This window comes from Microtus oregoni, unplaced genomic scaffold (assembly GCF_018167655.1).
Source record: "Microtus oregoni isolate MIOR12 unplaced genomic scaffold, Mior012 000094F_ref0000399, whole genome shotgun sequence".
NCBI classification, from domain to species: Eukaryota; Metazoa; Chordata; class Mammalia; order Rodentia; family Cricetidae; genus Microtus; species Microtus oregoni.
Window position 1 is genome coordinate 558,047 of NW_024544707.1, and position 12,833 is coordinate 570,879.

General features: G+C 45.2%; 1 protein-coding gene across 2 annotated transcripts in view; it reads left to right on the forward strand.

The window, feature by feature from the left end:
- LOC121442700 (SLIT-ROBO Rho GTPase-activating protein 3-like) overlaps positions 1-12,833 on the forward strand; it is a 232,791-nt gene that overhangs the window by 193,316 nt on the left and 26,642 nt on the right. Inside the window, exons 12-17 of one of the 2 annotated variants that reach the window (XM_041644314.1) lie at positions 113-143; positions 1,201-1,261; positions 3,595-3,672; positions 8,692-8,826; positions 11,432-11,537; positions 11,733-11,960. In XM_041644314.1, the coding sequence (XP_041500248.1) occupies positions 113-143; positions 1,201-1,261; positions 3,595-3,672; positions 8,692-8,826; positions 11,432-11,537; positions 11,733-11,960 (639 nt within the window). The remainder of the gene's footprint in view (positions 1-112; positions 144-1,200; positions 1,262-3,594; positions 3,673-8,691; positions 8,827-11,431; positions 11,538-11,732; positions 11,961-12,833) is intronic. The other variant, XM_041644313.1, reaches the window with a different exon arrangement.

The window sequence follows — 12,833 nt, forward strand, 5'->3', positions numbered from 1 at the left end:
CGTTTTGGCATTCACGGACTCTGAAGGATCTGCATACTCTAACTGATCTTACTCCTGCATAATCTTTTCTTTTTCTCCTGCTTTGCTGCCTGTTTCTTTTTTTTGTTATCAGAGGAAGAAGAAATGCTCGAACCAGGAACCAGGTATTTACTAGCTAGGCCCATGAGCCCCATGCAAATAGTAGGTCCAAAGCCTTCTAGAGAAGATCCACATTCCCCGTTGCTTGATGGGCCTGTCTCCTATCCTCTCCCCAGATGCAGCATCAGCAGGTGGGGGGTGTGGCAGAGCCAAGAGCCCACCAAGTTACTAGCCTTCTGGGGAGGCTCATGATCTAATATGGCCCTTTTAAAAGAAAGTTTTGTTTTGTTTTTTAAATGATACTCATGATGTGACCTAACATCATGATGTAAAGTAGCACAGTCCACCCAGTTTTGGGACTCTGAAAAAAAACCTGACTCTTACCCAACCCCTAGGAACTGTAAACTAATCTAGAAAGGTGTGATTGAATGTCCTTTCACATTCTATGCATAACTATTTAAATTGCATCCCATTGAGTCTTTTCAATTGAAGTTGGCCATCAGATGGCCAATGTCTGATATTAGCATCCACTAGAACTTCTCCACATACTATGCTTACTGTTAAGCAAAATACCTGGATAGTTGAGACATTATGACTAAGATTCACCTTCCCTTCTTTGAGCCTCCCAGGGCTTGTAAGGGACCAGGCTTCCTCACCCAAAATGTGTTCTCAGTTCTGACGCGGGACAACCTCAGTAATGGGGAGAGGCATTGATCCTGCCTCTTCATCCCCAAGCCCCAGGAAAAGATGCTGAGTTTGGGCTAAGTGTAGTTGGGAGAAGGCAGGTCATCCTTCAAGGTCAGACTCCAGCCACCTCCACACACTGGCTTCCATCTCTCCTGCCCCCAGTGTGCCTGTCAAGCTGACCCCAGTTCCTTGCCAGATGGGTAAGAAGAGAGAGCATTTCTTTGAATTAATCCTAGCTATGCCTTCTTCTGCACTTAACCGAAGGCTGTATGGTAACTATTCCTGGAGACTAGAGTTAGCAGTTCCTTGCTTGGTTTCCTACTAATCACGTGGTACTAATCTTCTGGCTTGACTTGATCATTGTGTTTGCAATGTCCTTCCTGTGGTTGGATGCCAAGCCTGATAAAACTCACTTTCTTTTTTGTCTTTCTTAAGGATTCAGGACAGGCTATACCACTTGTAGTCGAGAGCTGTATCCGATTCATCAATTTATATGGTAAGCGCTGTCTCAGCTCAGTGTGTTCAGTTCACTGTGGAATAGTGCTGGACTGTTTTGGGAGAAAATGATATTCTCAGTCACCTTGGAAGACTTCCTGTCCTCGCTCTGCTCTAGGGAATGGCTGTTACTCAGAATGCTGTCTTTGGAGTCTGCATGTCTATGTCCGGGGTGAGAGAAGGAAGGTTGTGTGAGGGGCCCAGCACATCTGGTCACAGGGCAGTACTAATGACATGGACAGAAAGACTATTCCAGCTCTGTCCTCACTTGTAGTCAATCAGGTTGATAGATTGTAAACTCCATGAAGGGAATGGTGTCGGGAATTTGTTGACCATGGTAAACTTGTGTTTAACTTACTCATTCACCTCAGAACGTAACAGGCTTCATTTTGGCTGTGAGGAATGCAGGAGCAATAGAGGCAAACACTTTGTCGTCCCTGCAAGCCTAACATTCTCGAAAAAGCAAGGAAATCAACAGCAGAAAAAAGAATTGTAGTCACCCTTTGGCATCTCTAGGGATTAGATATAGGCCTGCAGACTGCCAGCCAGATCAGCAGATCTAAGGTCCAGTGTATAAAATGCTATGGCTTTTACCCACCACCCATGTAATCTTCCCATAGTCAGTGAGTCACGCAGAGAGACAGATAGGACCAAGTCCTATGTAAATGCTCTGGAAATAATAATATTGTTTGGGACTAGTAAAACAATATCTATACATATCTAATACAGACACAACTTTTTCTTGAATTTTCAAGCTGTTGTTATTTGAGCCACTAAATATAGTAGCTCATGGATATAATAGACTGTAATATCATGCCTCATAGTAACTCTACCATATGACTAGTTAAAAGAAGTATAGACAGTGACTTTGGGGGTAGGCTGCTTGACCAAAATGGCAGAAGAGCCCCAAGGAGAGCATCCATGCAGCTGGGGTGGGGAAAGTGGGGAATGGCAGTGGTGGTTAGGGATAATGTCCCAGAAGGGTGGGAGAAGACTCTGGGGTGGTAGGAATACTAAACAAAGCCACACTTGTGGGTGTATATGCCTTTCATCTCAGCATTAGGGAGACTGAGGCAGAAGGATCATCGAGAGTTGGAGGCTGGCCTGAGCTACCTAGTAAGTTCGAGGTCAGCCTGGGCATATGATGTCACAACTTACTATCCGTGTGCATACCTTGTTTAGCAGTGAGCATGACACATGAAGGAGCTTTAGAAGCTCGTTGTGTCAGCCCCTGGTCTTCTAGTGGCTAAGCCTTAGTGTGGAAGGCTTAAATGAGTGCATAAAAACAAAACAAAGCAAAAACCCAAAAACTAACAACCAAAGCGCATAATATGTCCTAGCCAAATGTCCACTAAATCCTTACTTTTAAGGGGAAACAATAAATTGTAGCATGAAGAATTGTTCTACCTAAGACAACTAAGACAGGAGAGGTATCCAGTGTCTACAGTAATTTCCATTTGAGAGAGGCTGGCCTACAATTGTGTGGGTCACTGTTTGGTCCTCAGAGCTGCCGGGTATCAGGGACTCCACTGCTTTGCTATTGTTTCTTAGAAACGCTAAAAAATAAAAAAAGAAAGAAAAGGAAGGAAGGAAGGAAGGAAGGAAAAGAAAGGAAGGAGGGAAACAAAGAAAGAAAGAAAAGAAAGAGATGAAGGAAGGAACGAACGAAGGAAGGAAGGAAGAAAGAGTGAGCAGCCATGCTGCTTTTTAATATTGAGTTCACACTTTTTTATTTTTTCTTTCTTGGAAAGGGGTGTTATTCTGTAGCCCTGGCTATCCTTGAACTCTGTAAAATCCTCCTGCCTCAGTTTTAGTCTTGAAAATGCTGGAACTGTAATATGAGCAATTCTGCTCATATTAATAGGAGCTAACCAATTTATTGTATTTACTGATTTTTGGCACCGGGGACCTAACCTTGTGCCTAGTGTCCACAAGACAAAGCACTCTGCCACTGAGCTATGCCTCAAACTCTCTGACTCCCCAATCCCAGGCCAGGATGTACTCTGAAGTTTAGGTTTTCTAAAGGCCAGAGATTACCCATGTGGGAGGGAAGGAATAGTTAATAGCATTTTCCTTCAGACCCAGGAGCAAGTTCACAGGCATGAGACTCTGCATGTATCTGAGTATTTGGGCCAGTTGCTAGCTGTAATTCATTGTCAAGGCCCATTTGAGGTTTCAACTAGGAGCTTGTCAGCAGGAATGGCTACTATAAAAGAAGAGAAAAGAAAGAGATAAGCACGGGAGAGAATTGTCAGTAAGTCCCGTGGCCACATGGAGTCTAGGCCTCGTGTTATTTACATTTACTGTTTGCTTGTGCTGTTATTTCTTTTTTAGGACTCCAGCAGCAGGGAATATTCAGAGTTCCAGGGTCTCAAGTTGAAGTCAATGACATCAAGAATTCCTTTGAGAGAGGTGAGTGTGGACTGACCACCTCACTTGTGGTCAGGAGAAGCCAGGGTTAACACATGTCTCAGGGCCAGTAGTGTACAGGGGCCCTGGGCCCACGCTGGCTTTCAAGAGCTGTGTGTTCATCCTTTTCTTAACTTTGTATTCCACAACATAGTGATGGTAGCTGGAAATCAGCCATATTGGGAGTGTTTACCCCATAGAAACTGGCAAACCCCAAACTCTTTTTTTAGCAGTTCTCCTTTAAACATCCAGCTCTTTCCCCTTCCCCCTTTACTGCATGCTGAAAATCTTAATCCCACGTTCTACATACAAACATTTGAGTGTTTGCATTAGACACAAGTGGGAAGTTTCACACTTGCCCTCATGGGCCAGACATAGTCATGATGTATACACACAAATTATACCTTGTCAAATTACCATCACGCTGTGGGTGCAAACTCAGGTGGATTTTTATGTAGATAGTTGAGCTCATTCCCAAGACACCAAAATTCTAAAATCCCAAAGCTTCTGGCCCCACCCATATTAGTGTTTGATAGTTTTATTGCTTGATCTTATTTATTTTTAAAATAGTGTCTAGGCTAGCCTTAAACTCTGGCTGATACTCCTGTCTCTACTTTCCAACTACTGAGGTTACAGGTGTGAGCTATCATGCCTGACTTTCCACATACTGTGTATGTGTGTTTACATGTTTGTGTGAGTGTATGTATGTACAGGTATACATATGCATTTGTATGTGTAGGGTGGTTGTGTGTGTGTGTTTGAATGTGCAAAGCTGGTATGCTTGTGGAGGCCAGAGGAATGGACAGAAGTTTCTGTCCCACCTGGTCCCACATCTGTTCAGTCCCAAAGAAACACACAGAGGTTTATAATAATTATAAACTGCTTGGCCTGTTAGTTCAGGCTTATTATTAACTACCTCTTACAACTTAAATTAACCCAGAATTCTTATCAATGATTAGCCATGAGGCTTGGTACCTTTTCTCAGTGAGGCATTCTCACCTTGCTTCCTCTATGTCTGGCTGGTGACTGCATCTCTGCCTTTTCTCTTCCCAGAATTCTCCTAGTCTGGTTGCCCCTCCTATACTTCCTACCTGGCTACTGGCCAGTCAGCATTTTATTAAACTGATACAAGTGACCAGTCTTTACAGGGTACATGAGCATTGCCCCACAGCACAGATGTGTCATCCATAGCTGCCACCTTGTTTTTTAAGTCAGGGTATCTCTCACTGGCCTAGAACTCATCAACTAGGAAAGGATGGCTGGTCAGTAAGCCCCACGGACCTGACTGCCCTTACCTCCTCAGCACTGGGATTTCAAGGGCATGCCATTGTGCTTGACTGGTTTTTGTTTGTTTCATTTTTATACTTTTTTTGACTTTTTTATACAGATGGATTTAGGAAATTAAACTCAAGCCCTTAAGCATGGCAAGAACTTTATCAACTAAGCCATCTCCCAGGCTGCTTTTCATTATGTTTTGGGATAGAGTCTCAGATAGCCCAGGTTATCATGAGCTACCATCCTGGGCCTCCCAGACCCTGTTGTCTTAGTTAGGATTTTTATTGTTGTGATAAAATACCATGGCCAAAAGCAACTTGAGAAGGAAAGAATTTATTTCAGCTTACCACTCTTAGGTCACACTCCATCAACTGAGAGAAACCAGGGTAGAAACCCAAAACAGGAACCTGGAGGCAGAGCTGAAACAGGCCCTTGAGGAATGCTGCTTACTAGCTTGCTCAGCCTGCTTTCTTAGACAACCCAGAATCACCTACTAGAAGTAGCATCACCCACAATGGACTGGGCCCTTCCACATCAATCACTAATTAAGGTCAAGCTTATGGAAGTGTTTCCTCTTCCCATATAACATTAGGTATATCAAGCTGATAACCTGTGAATAAAGGCTGCTCATCTTGAGTTACAGTTGCTTACTGGTGACTCTCCATTGAGCTTTACAGTGGTGTCTGGGAGGAAGAACCTACAAACAAGTTTGGCATGTTTCTATGTATAAAGGAAGCTGCTTCTTAGGAAAGTTGGAAAAACTTCTAAAATAGCCCAATTCTTTGTTTTTCCAATGCACTGTTTTGGGGTGGTTTTGTTTTTGTTTTTTGTTTTTATTGGTTTGTTTTGGCAACTTATACAATAGGAGGAATCAGCCATATATTTTCCTGTCCCCCTCCACTTTTCCACTTCAATTAATCAAGGATATAACACAGAGGTGGTAAGGGCAGGATGGACTGAGTGCAGCGTCCCTTTTCCTCAGAATTGCTGATGAGGATAGGTGGCCAGTGACAGTGTCCTGCAAAGGAGGGACCCAATGTGCCCTAAGAAGCCCACTTAACAAATGTCTACCTTTATCTTCATAGTGCCTAGCTTACTGCCACAGCAGAACTGGAAATTTAGCTTTTTTTTTTTTTTATTTAAGGAAAGCATTCAGACATCTTGATCCCTGGCTCTAGGGCCAAGCCCTTTACTGGCCATCCCACATCCTGGAAGACCAGAATGCCATGGGCAGTATGCCATGGGCAGAGCTGGAGAAGACGGCCTTCTTAAGAGAATGTCATAGCAGGAGTACAAAGATGTGACTCCAGTGAGGGAAACCACACCCAAGATGACCCAGTGTGCCCACTTCCAGGAACTGCAGGGAGACCTGCCTCCAGACATACAAATGCACACATGCAGGGTGTTCCCATTGGCAGTGTTTATCACAGCAGGCGACTTAAAGAATGGATGAAAGCATTTGTTTCTAAGCCTAATGACCCAAGTTTGGTTCCTGGGTTCCATATGGTAGAAAAAATGACTTCTGCACGTTGTCCTCTGACCTCCAGGTGTGTGCCTTGTTATATATACAAATAGCTGAGGTAATAACTCTGGTTTAATAATTAGGTTCAAGACCTGTAAGAGGTCAAGTGAGTAGAGTGTGGCCTCCCTATGTGACAGGGTTCTTCACTGCCATTAGGAAGGAAGAAGACTTCTGGGAAGTAATTTGGAGAGATTTCCAGGATTTGTTGTTGAAGCTAAGGAACAAGTTTCTGTAGGAGTGAATGGCATTCTGGGTAAGAAGTAGGGGTCAGTAAAGAAGACAAACAGCTGTTCCCATATGTAGGGTGCTGGCTCACGAACCTCCCTAGAAGACAGGAAAACAACAGTGCTCAAGTGTATTTCTGAAATGTAGCATTTTTATTGATCCATACCACAGATACATCCACCCATCCTCTGTAGATGACTCACGATGCTCAGCGCAATGGAAACACCATATAAGTGGTGGGTAAACCATTGTTTAGGGAAGAGAGACAAAACCCCAAACAAACCAAGTTTGCATGGGTTGATTGCAATAGAATCTCTTTTGTGTGTGTGTGTCTGTGTGTCTGTGTGTGTATGCACACGGAGGCCAAAAGTCAATATTAAATGTCTTCCTTTTTCATCTGCATGTGTTTGAGACCCAGCCTCTCACTGAATCTGGAGCTTGCCAATTGGCTAGCCTGGCTGGCCTATGAGCTTCAGGGATTCTCCTTTCTGCCCCTCCTCAGTACTGGATTGCACACACTACCAAATCTGTCTTTTTATATGGATGCTACTGATCAAACTCAGGAGCTCATGTTGTATAGCAAGCCATCCACTGACCCATTTCCCTAGCCCCCAGAGGCAACCTTCTCTTGAAAATATGTTCATTAGCTTTCGTTGAATCCACAAATGTGCAACTTGTGAGTAGGGAATCCTGACTGCACATGCATTTGTTTATCAGCTGCAGAAGGAAATACAGTAGACAAGTCAGACTAAGAAAATGGTGATGTACAAGGTGTTAGGGAAAGGGTAAAATTGGACCTTCTTGCTGAGAAACTTTAAATCTGGTTTTGGGGGCTGAGGGGATGAGGGCCTGAGTTCAGATGCCCAGCATCCACATAGAAGCCAGGCATAGCAGTTCTTGATATCCTAGTGCTGGAGAGCCCAGGCAAGTGGCTATCTGGAGCTCCCTGACCAGCCAGTCTCCCTGAATCAGTGAGCTCCCAGGGTAACAAGGCGAGAGCCGTTACTGGAGACTGACTCCACGGGGTGTGTCATGCTAACCACAGGGACTCAGACAGGCTTAGAGAGGCAGGGCTGCTAGTCTTACTTTGCAGGTCTCATGTTTGTTACAAAAAGGAAATACCTTTGTGGTGTTTAAAGAAAAAAAAAGGCTACCACCTTACCCCGGCGTCTGTGTCACCACTAGCAGGGCACACATGGCATATGTGTCTCTATATTCTTACCCAAAGTAGTCAACCTGAATCAGGTCATGAGGAAAACAAGAGAAAGCCAGAATATGAGGCAGTTCTGTCTTCTACAAGACAGAAAGGAGTACATCATCAAACACAAACTTAGCACTCAAAAAACATTGGCATTTATTTTATATTTATAAAACCAAAAAGGTGGCTGGCCTTTAAGCCAGGCACGCTAGCGGGACACCTTAAATCTCAGCATTTGGGAGCAGAAGCAGAAGGATTGTCCCAAGTTCCAGGTCATCCAGGGATACATGGAGACCATGCCTCAAACAAACAAAAAGAACAACTGCCAACTACCAAATGAATTGTGGGAACTCAGAATAGCACATGTATTTTGAAAACAAAATTCCATGACAGACATAGTGGGTGGAGTTTGAATGTGGGCTGTGTACAGTGTTATTTTTGGAAGGATTGTCTCTTTCTTGGTTTAGATAAAGTTATTGTTAGCTGAGAATATCCTGATTCTTAAGAGAAATGTGTTATGATATCCAAAGTTCTCTAATCTTTGAGCCATGATGTATATAATAAAGAGAAAACTCAGGAGAGGGATGAGTAAAAGGTGATAGACATGCATGATTAGATGCTTATCTCTTTTCTGGGGATTTGAACATTTTCTAATAATAATTCAAAGCATGCAGAGACTGAGGATCACAGGTTCTCAGGCTTGCCCCATCCTTTCCCCCTCCTATCCAGGCAGGCCAGGTCACCTCCAGTGTTGGAAAGAGATTCTCCTTCCTCACCAGCCTAAACCATTGTCTCCACACAGGTGAAGACCCCCTCGTGGATGACCAAAATGAGCGAGATATCAATTCAGTCGCTGGTGTTTTAAAGCTGTATTTCCGAGGCCTGGAAAATCCACTCTTTCCTAAGGAAAGGTTTCAAGATTTGATATCTACTATTAGTAAGTATTTTCCAGGTGGACAACCCATTGCCAGGGTCTTTACAGAAGTTGCAGGGCTGGCTCTTTATCCTGCCAGGCACGGGAGAGGGACACTTATGAGAGAAGTCTGGTCCTCAGAGTGCTCCAAGACCCAGCTGTATAGATAGCACAATGGACTGATGGACATGGTGCATTCATGTACAACAGAGCTAAGAGAAGAGGTATAGAGGAACCTGGGGTCAGAGTAGACCTGTGCGGGGGATGTGGATAAGCCTTCCAAGAGGAGGGAACACTGGAAGACCTGGAAGGGTTGGGGACAGTGGACCCCTTGGGTCAACAGTGCATGGTGCAAGAGGTTGGTACAGTTGCAAGAGAAGTACGTATGAACATCTTTGAAGGACCCCACAGCTTTTGTCTTTGGGTGGTAGGGATCTGTGGAAGGCTTAGGGATCAGGTCAGCAGACAAGAGAAATGGTGACAGTCAACTGCCTGGGAGATCATCTTTACCCTGCTAGTCATGAGAGTGCTTGACAGATGGAGGAGATACTGGCAGTTCCTGGGATGGGAGAGAAGGAAGGCCATGCTTAAGCCCTCATGTTTTCTTTCTTTGTTCACCACGTTTCTCAGTGTTTCCTTCCTGCTCATCTTTTAAGATCTATGCCAAACTCTAAACCAAACTCTAAATCCCAGTACACAAAGACTCCGTGTCGCTGACTTAGCCAGTATCATTAGACCAGACCCCCATAACTCAGAACCTTGTGCAGGACAATGAGTGGATAAGGAGGGAAATCCCAGCATAGATCATGACTGTGCCTGACCAAAGTCTCATGGTGAGAGGGTCTCTTCTGTTCTGTCTACGGCTCTGACTATGGCATAGAGAATCTTTCACACATCAACCTCCGTCCAAATGCAATCGCCAGGGTCATCTTTCAAAGCCTTTGTCGTTTAGTGGCACCCCTTGCATTTGTTGAGCAGTAGCTCCCCTTCTGTGCTCTTGATTGCCAGAGTTGCAGTTATCCCCCAGTTGACTGCAGTGCGGGGTTTTGAATAGGAAATCCTAGAAATACTAAGTTTTAAGTGATCTTCATCCCATGCACTGCTCTAACTGTTCTCATTCATTGTTGACTGCTAGTACCTTCCTGTGTCTATTTCATGAGGTAAATTTTCCCAAAGGTGTGTATGCTAAAGGATATGGTACAGATGGGTTCCCTGCCTTCGGCATGTCTTAGAACATAGCCCCGCCGTTACATATTTGTATGCTCTTTCCTAGTTATAACAAAGGATTGTCCATTTTTTCTTATAACAGAATGATAAAAGTTCTTTAAAAAAATCAGGGAGGTGGCTCAGAGGTTAAGATTACTGGCTGCTTTTCCAGAGGTCCTGAGTTCAATTCCTGGTAACCACTTAGTGGCTCACAACCATCTAGAATGAGATCTAGTGTCCTCTTCTGACCTGCAGGCAGAACGTTGTATATATAATAACTAAATCTAAATCTAAAAAAAATACAATGTAGTAAATAACCAAAGAGGGGGTACCTGCCGTGAATGACTGACAGGTGGGTCTGGAGGACTTGTAAAGAGGCAGTGGAATTTATGCGTAAAATACTGACTGATATCTTACTTGGGTGAAACTTTCTCCAGCCAGGTCTTGAAGGTGAGCTAGAGGGATCAATAACCCTGTTGAAATTTAAGGCAAACAACATCTCTCTGCACATGATCCACAGTCAGGGCATATGGGGGCTGCTGCCAGAATGGGCTTCCTTTAGCTATACATCCCACGCAATGCCTTGTCAGGAAACAAGCATTCCAACTTTGGCAATAACACCTCACAGACAGGTGTGTCTCCAGATAGTTTTCAGACCCCGGGGGAGAACAGTGGCCAGAAGTTGAAGCAGGCAAGATTGTCTGTAGCTCTGCCATGTTGACTGCTGAGGAGAGCAGTGGCTTTAGGGAGCTGGGATACTGTGAGGAAAACATCACTGACGTGTGGCATGTTGGCTGGACACACATCATCGGCATCACACTGCTTGTAGTTCTAGGCTGTCAACTCTATAGGTCCTGCTCTGTCTTGCAGGCCATAATATCAGCATTTGGCTCTTTAAGGTTCACTTGAGAACCGATCCCAGGTGAGATGCTTGGCATGTGCCAAGCCATCTCGTCAATAAGTCATTCAAGGAGCCTGTGTTTGCACTGTTCTTTTCTGAGTGACTGTGGTGTGCCAGGCCTATGCTGTGGCTGGTGCCTGCTACACATTACTAAACCCCCATCCCTGCCTGTGTCATCAGGACTCCAAGACTGCCAATGACAGAAACTTAAACTATCTGAGACCATACAGCAGCGTATGTCAGTTCCTCTACCAGAACACTTTAGAGCCATCGGTTTTGGATGTCACATGTCCACTCTGGGGTTCGTGACACTCCCTTGATCCTCAGACAGGATACTCTTTCCTAGCAGTCCCTAGCTGCTCCAGATTTTCTGCTACTGGAGTTCCAGGTACCTCTCTGTAGATTTCTCCATGGTCTTCTAGACCAGCTCAAGTCCCTGTAACAGAGAGGAGGTGGGGTCTGGAGATATCTGCTGCCTTGCTTTATGGGTAACAGGCATCCTGAACCCTCTGTGCCTTACAGAACTGGAGAACCCAGCTGACAGGGTGCACCCCATCCAGCAGATCCTCATCACCCTGCCCCGCGTGGTCATCGTGGTCATGAGATACCTCTTTGCTTTCCTCAATCAGTGAGTACTGGCCCGGGGAGCCCTCCGACTGGCCTCCTGGGGGAGGGGTGTCCCAAGGCTCTTAAAAACACTACTGTGATAAATCGGAATACAGGAGCTTCCTGCATTTGTGTGGCGTCCCACTTTCCCCCACAGAAGAAAGCATGGAGGAGGATCTGCCTTTTGGGTGAACGGTGGGTACCTGCTCTCTCCTAGCCTTTCCCAGTACAGTGATGAGAACATGATGGATCCCTACAACTTGGCCATCTGCTTCGGGCCCACCCTCATGCATATCCCTGATGGGCAGGACCCTGTATCCTGCCAGGCGCATGTCAATGAAGTCATCAAAACCATCATCATCCACCATGAAGCCATCTTCCCCAGCCCGCGGGAGCTAGAGGGACCCGTGTATGAAAAATGCATGGCTGGAGGGGAAGAGTACTGGTAAGGCACCCTTCCTCTTAATATGACCGTTAGCACCATCCTATCGTTGTTAGGAACAGTCAGAAGCCTTCCAGTTTTCTCATTACACTAGGGTCCGTGTACCATACATAGTTTTCCACGCAGACTTTGCCATAGTCCCGCGTGAGCAACAGATACATCGGCTAAGATTTTGTAAGTTGCAAGGAATAAAACACACTTTCAAATAGCTGAAGCCAAACGTGCGTTGACTTAACTGTGTCATCAGATATAGCTGGGCGCAGAGGCGCGGCTGTTGTTATCAGGACCTGGCCCTGAAGTTTCCTACCCTGACCTTGCTTACTTCTGTGCTGGCTTCAGCATCTCACTTCATGGCTGGCAGAAGGCAGCCAGCGAGCACCTTAAGCTTCGTCACCCATTCTCTGCATCCCCAACAGAAGAAGAGCTTCTCTTTCCCAGACATTCCTATAGGAAGTTCCCAGGAATTGTTCTGGGGGCTCCATTTGAGTCTGAGGAGCTCTCATAATGTGGTGGCTGGCCATGTGTGAGGCCTATCTCAGGAAGCAGAAGAGTGGGTGTCCCCATAATGGACCTCAACAGCTGAAGTGATACCCTTGTCACCAACCTCTCCCATCCAGGAGTTCTCTCTTCCAGAGCTTCTTGTCTCAATGTCCCACCTCAGGTCAGCGATCATTAGTGGTAACTCTCCTAGCTGTTAGGACTCCCTGTGTCAGGAGAAACAGTTAAGAGCCTTTGCGGGTCCAGGCCTGGCTGCCTTCCCCAAGCTAAGCCTGAGAGAGAGAAGATGACTTTGTGTTTAAATTGTAGTGAAAGAGTGACCACAGACAGCGCCAGCATTCCAGATGTTGCAGGAAACTAGGGTGAAGGGAAGTTTTT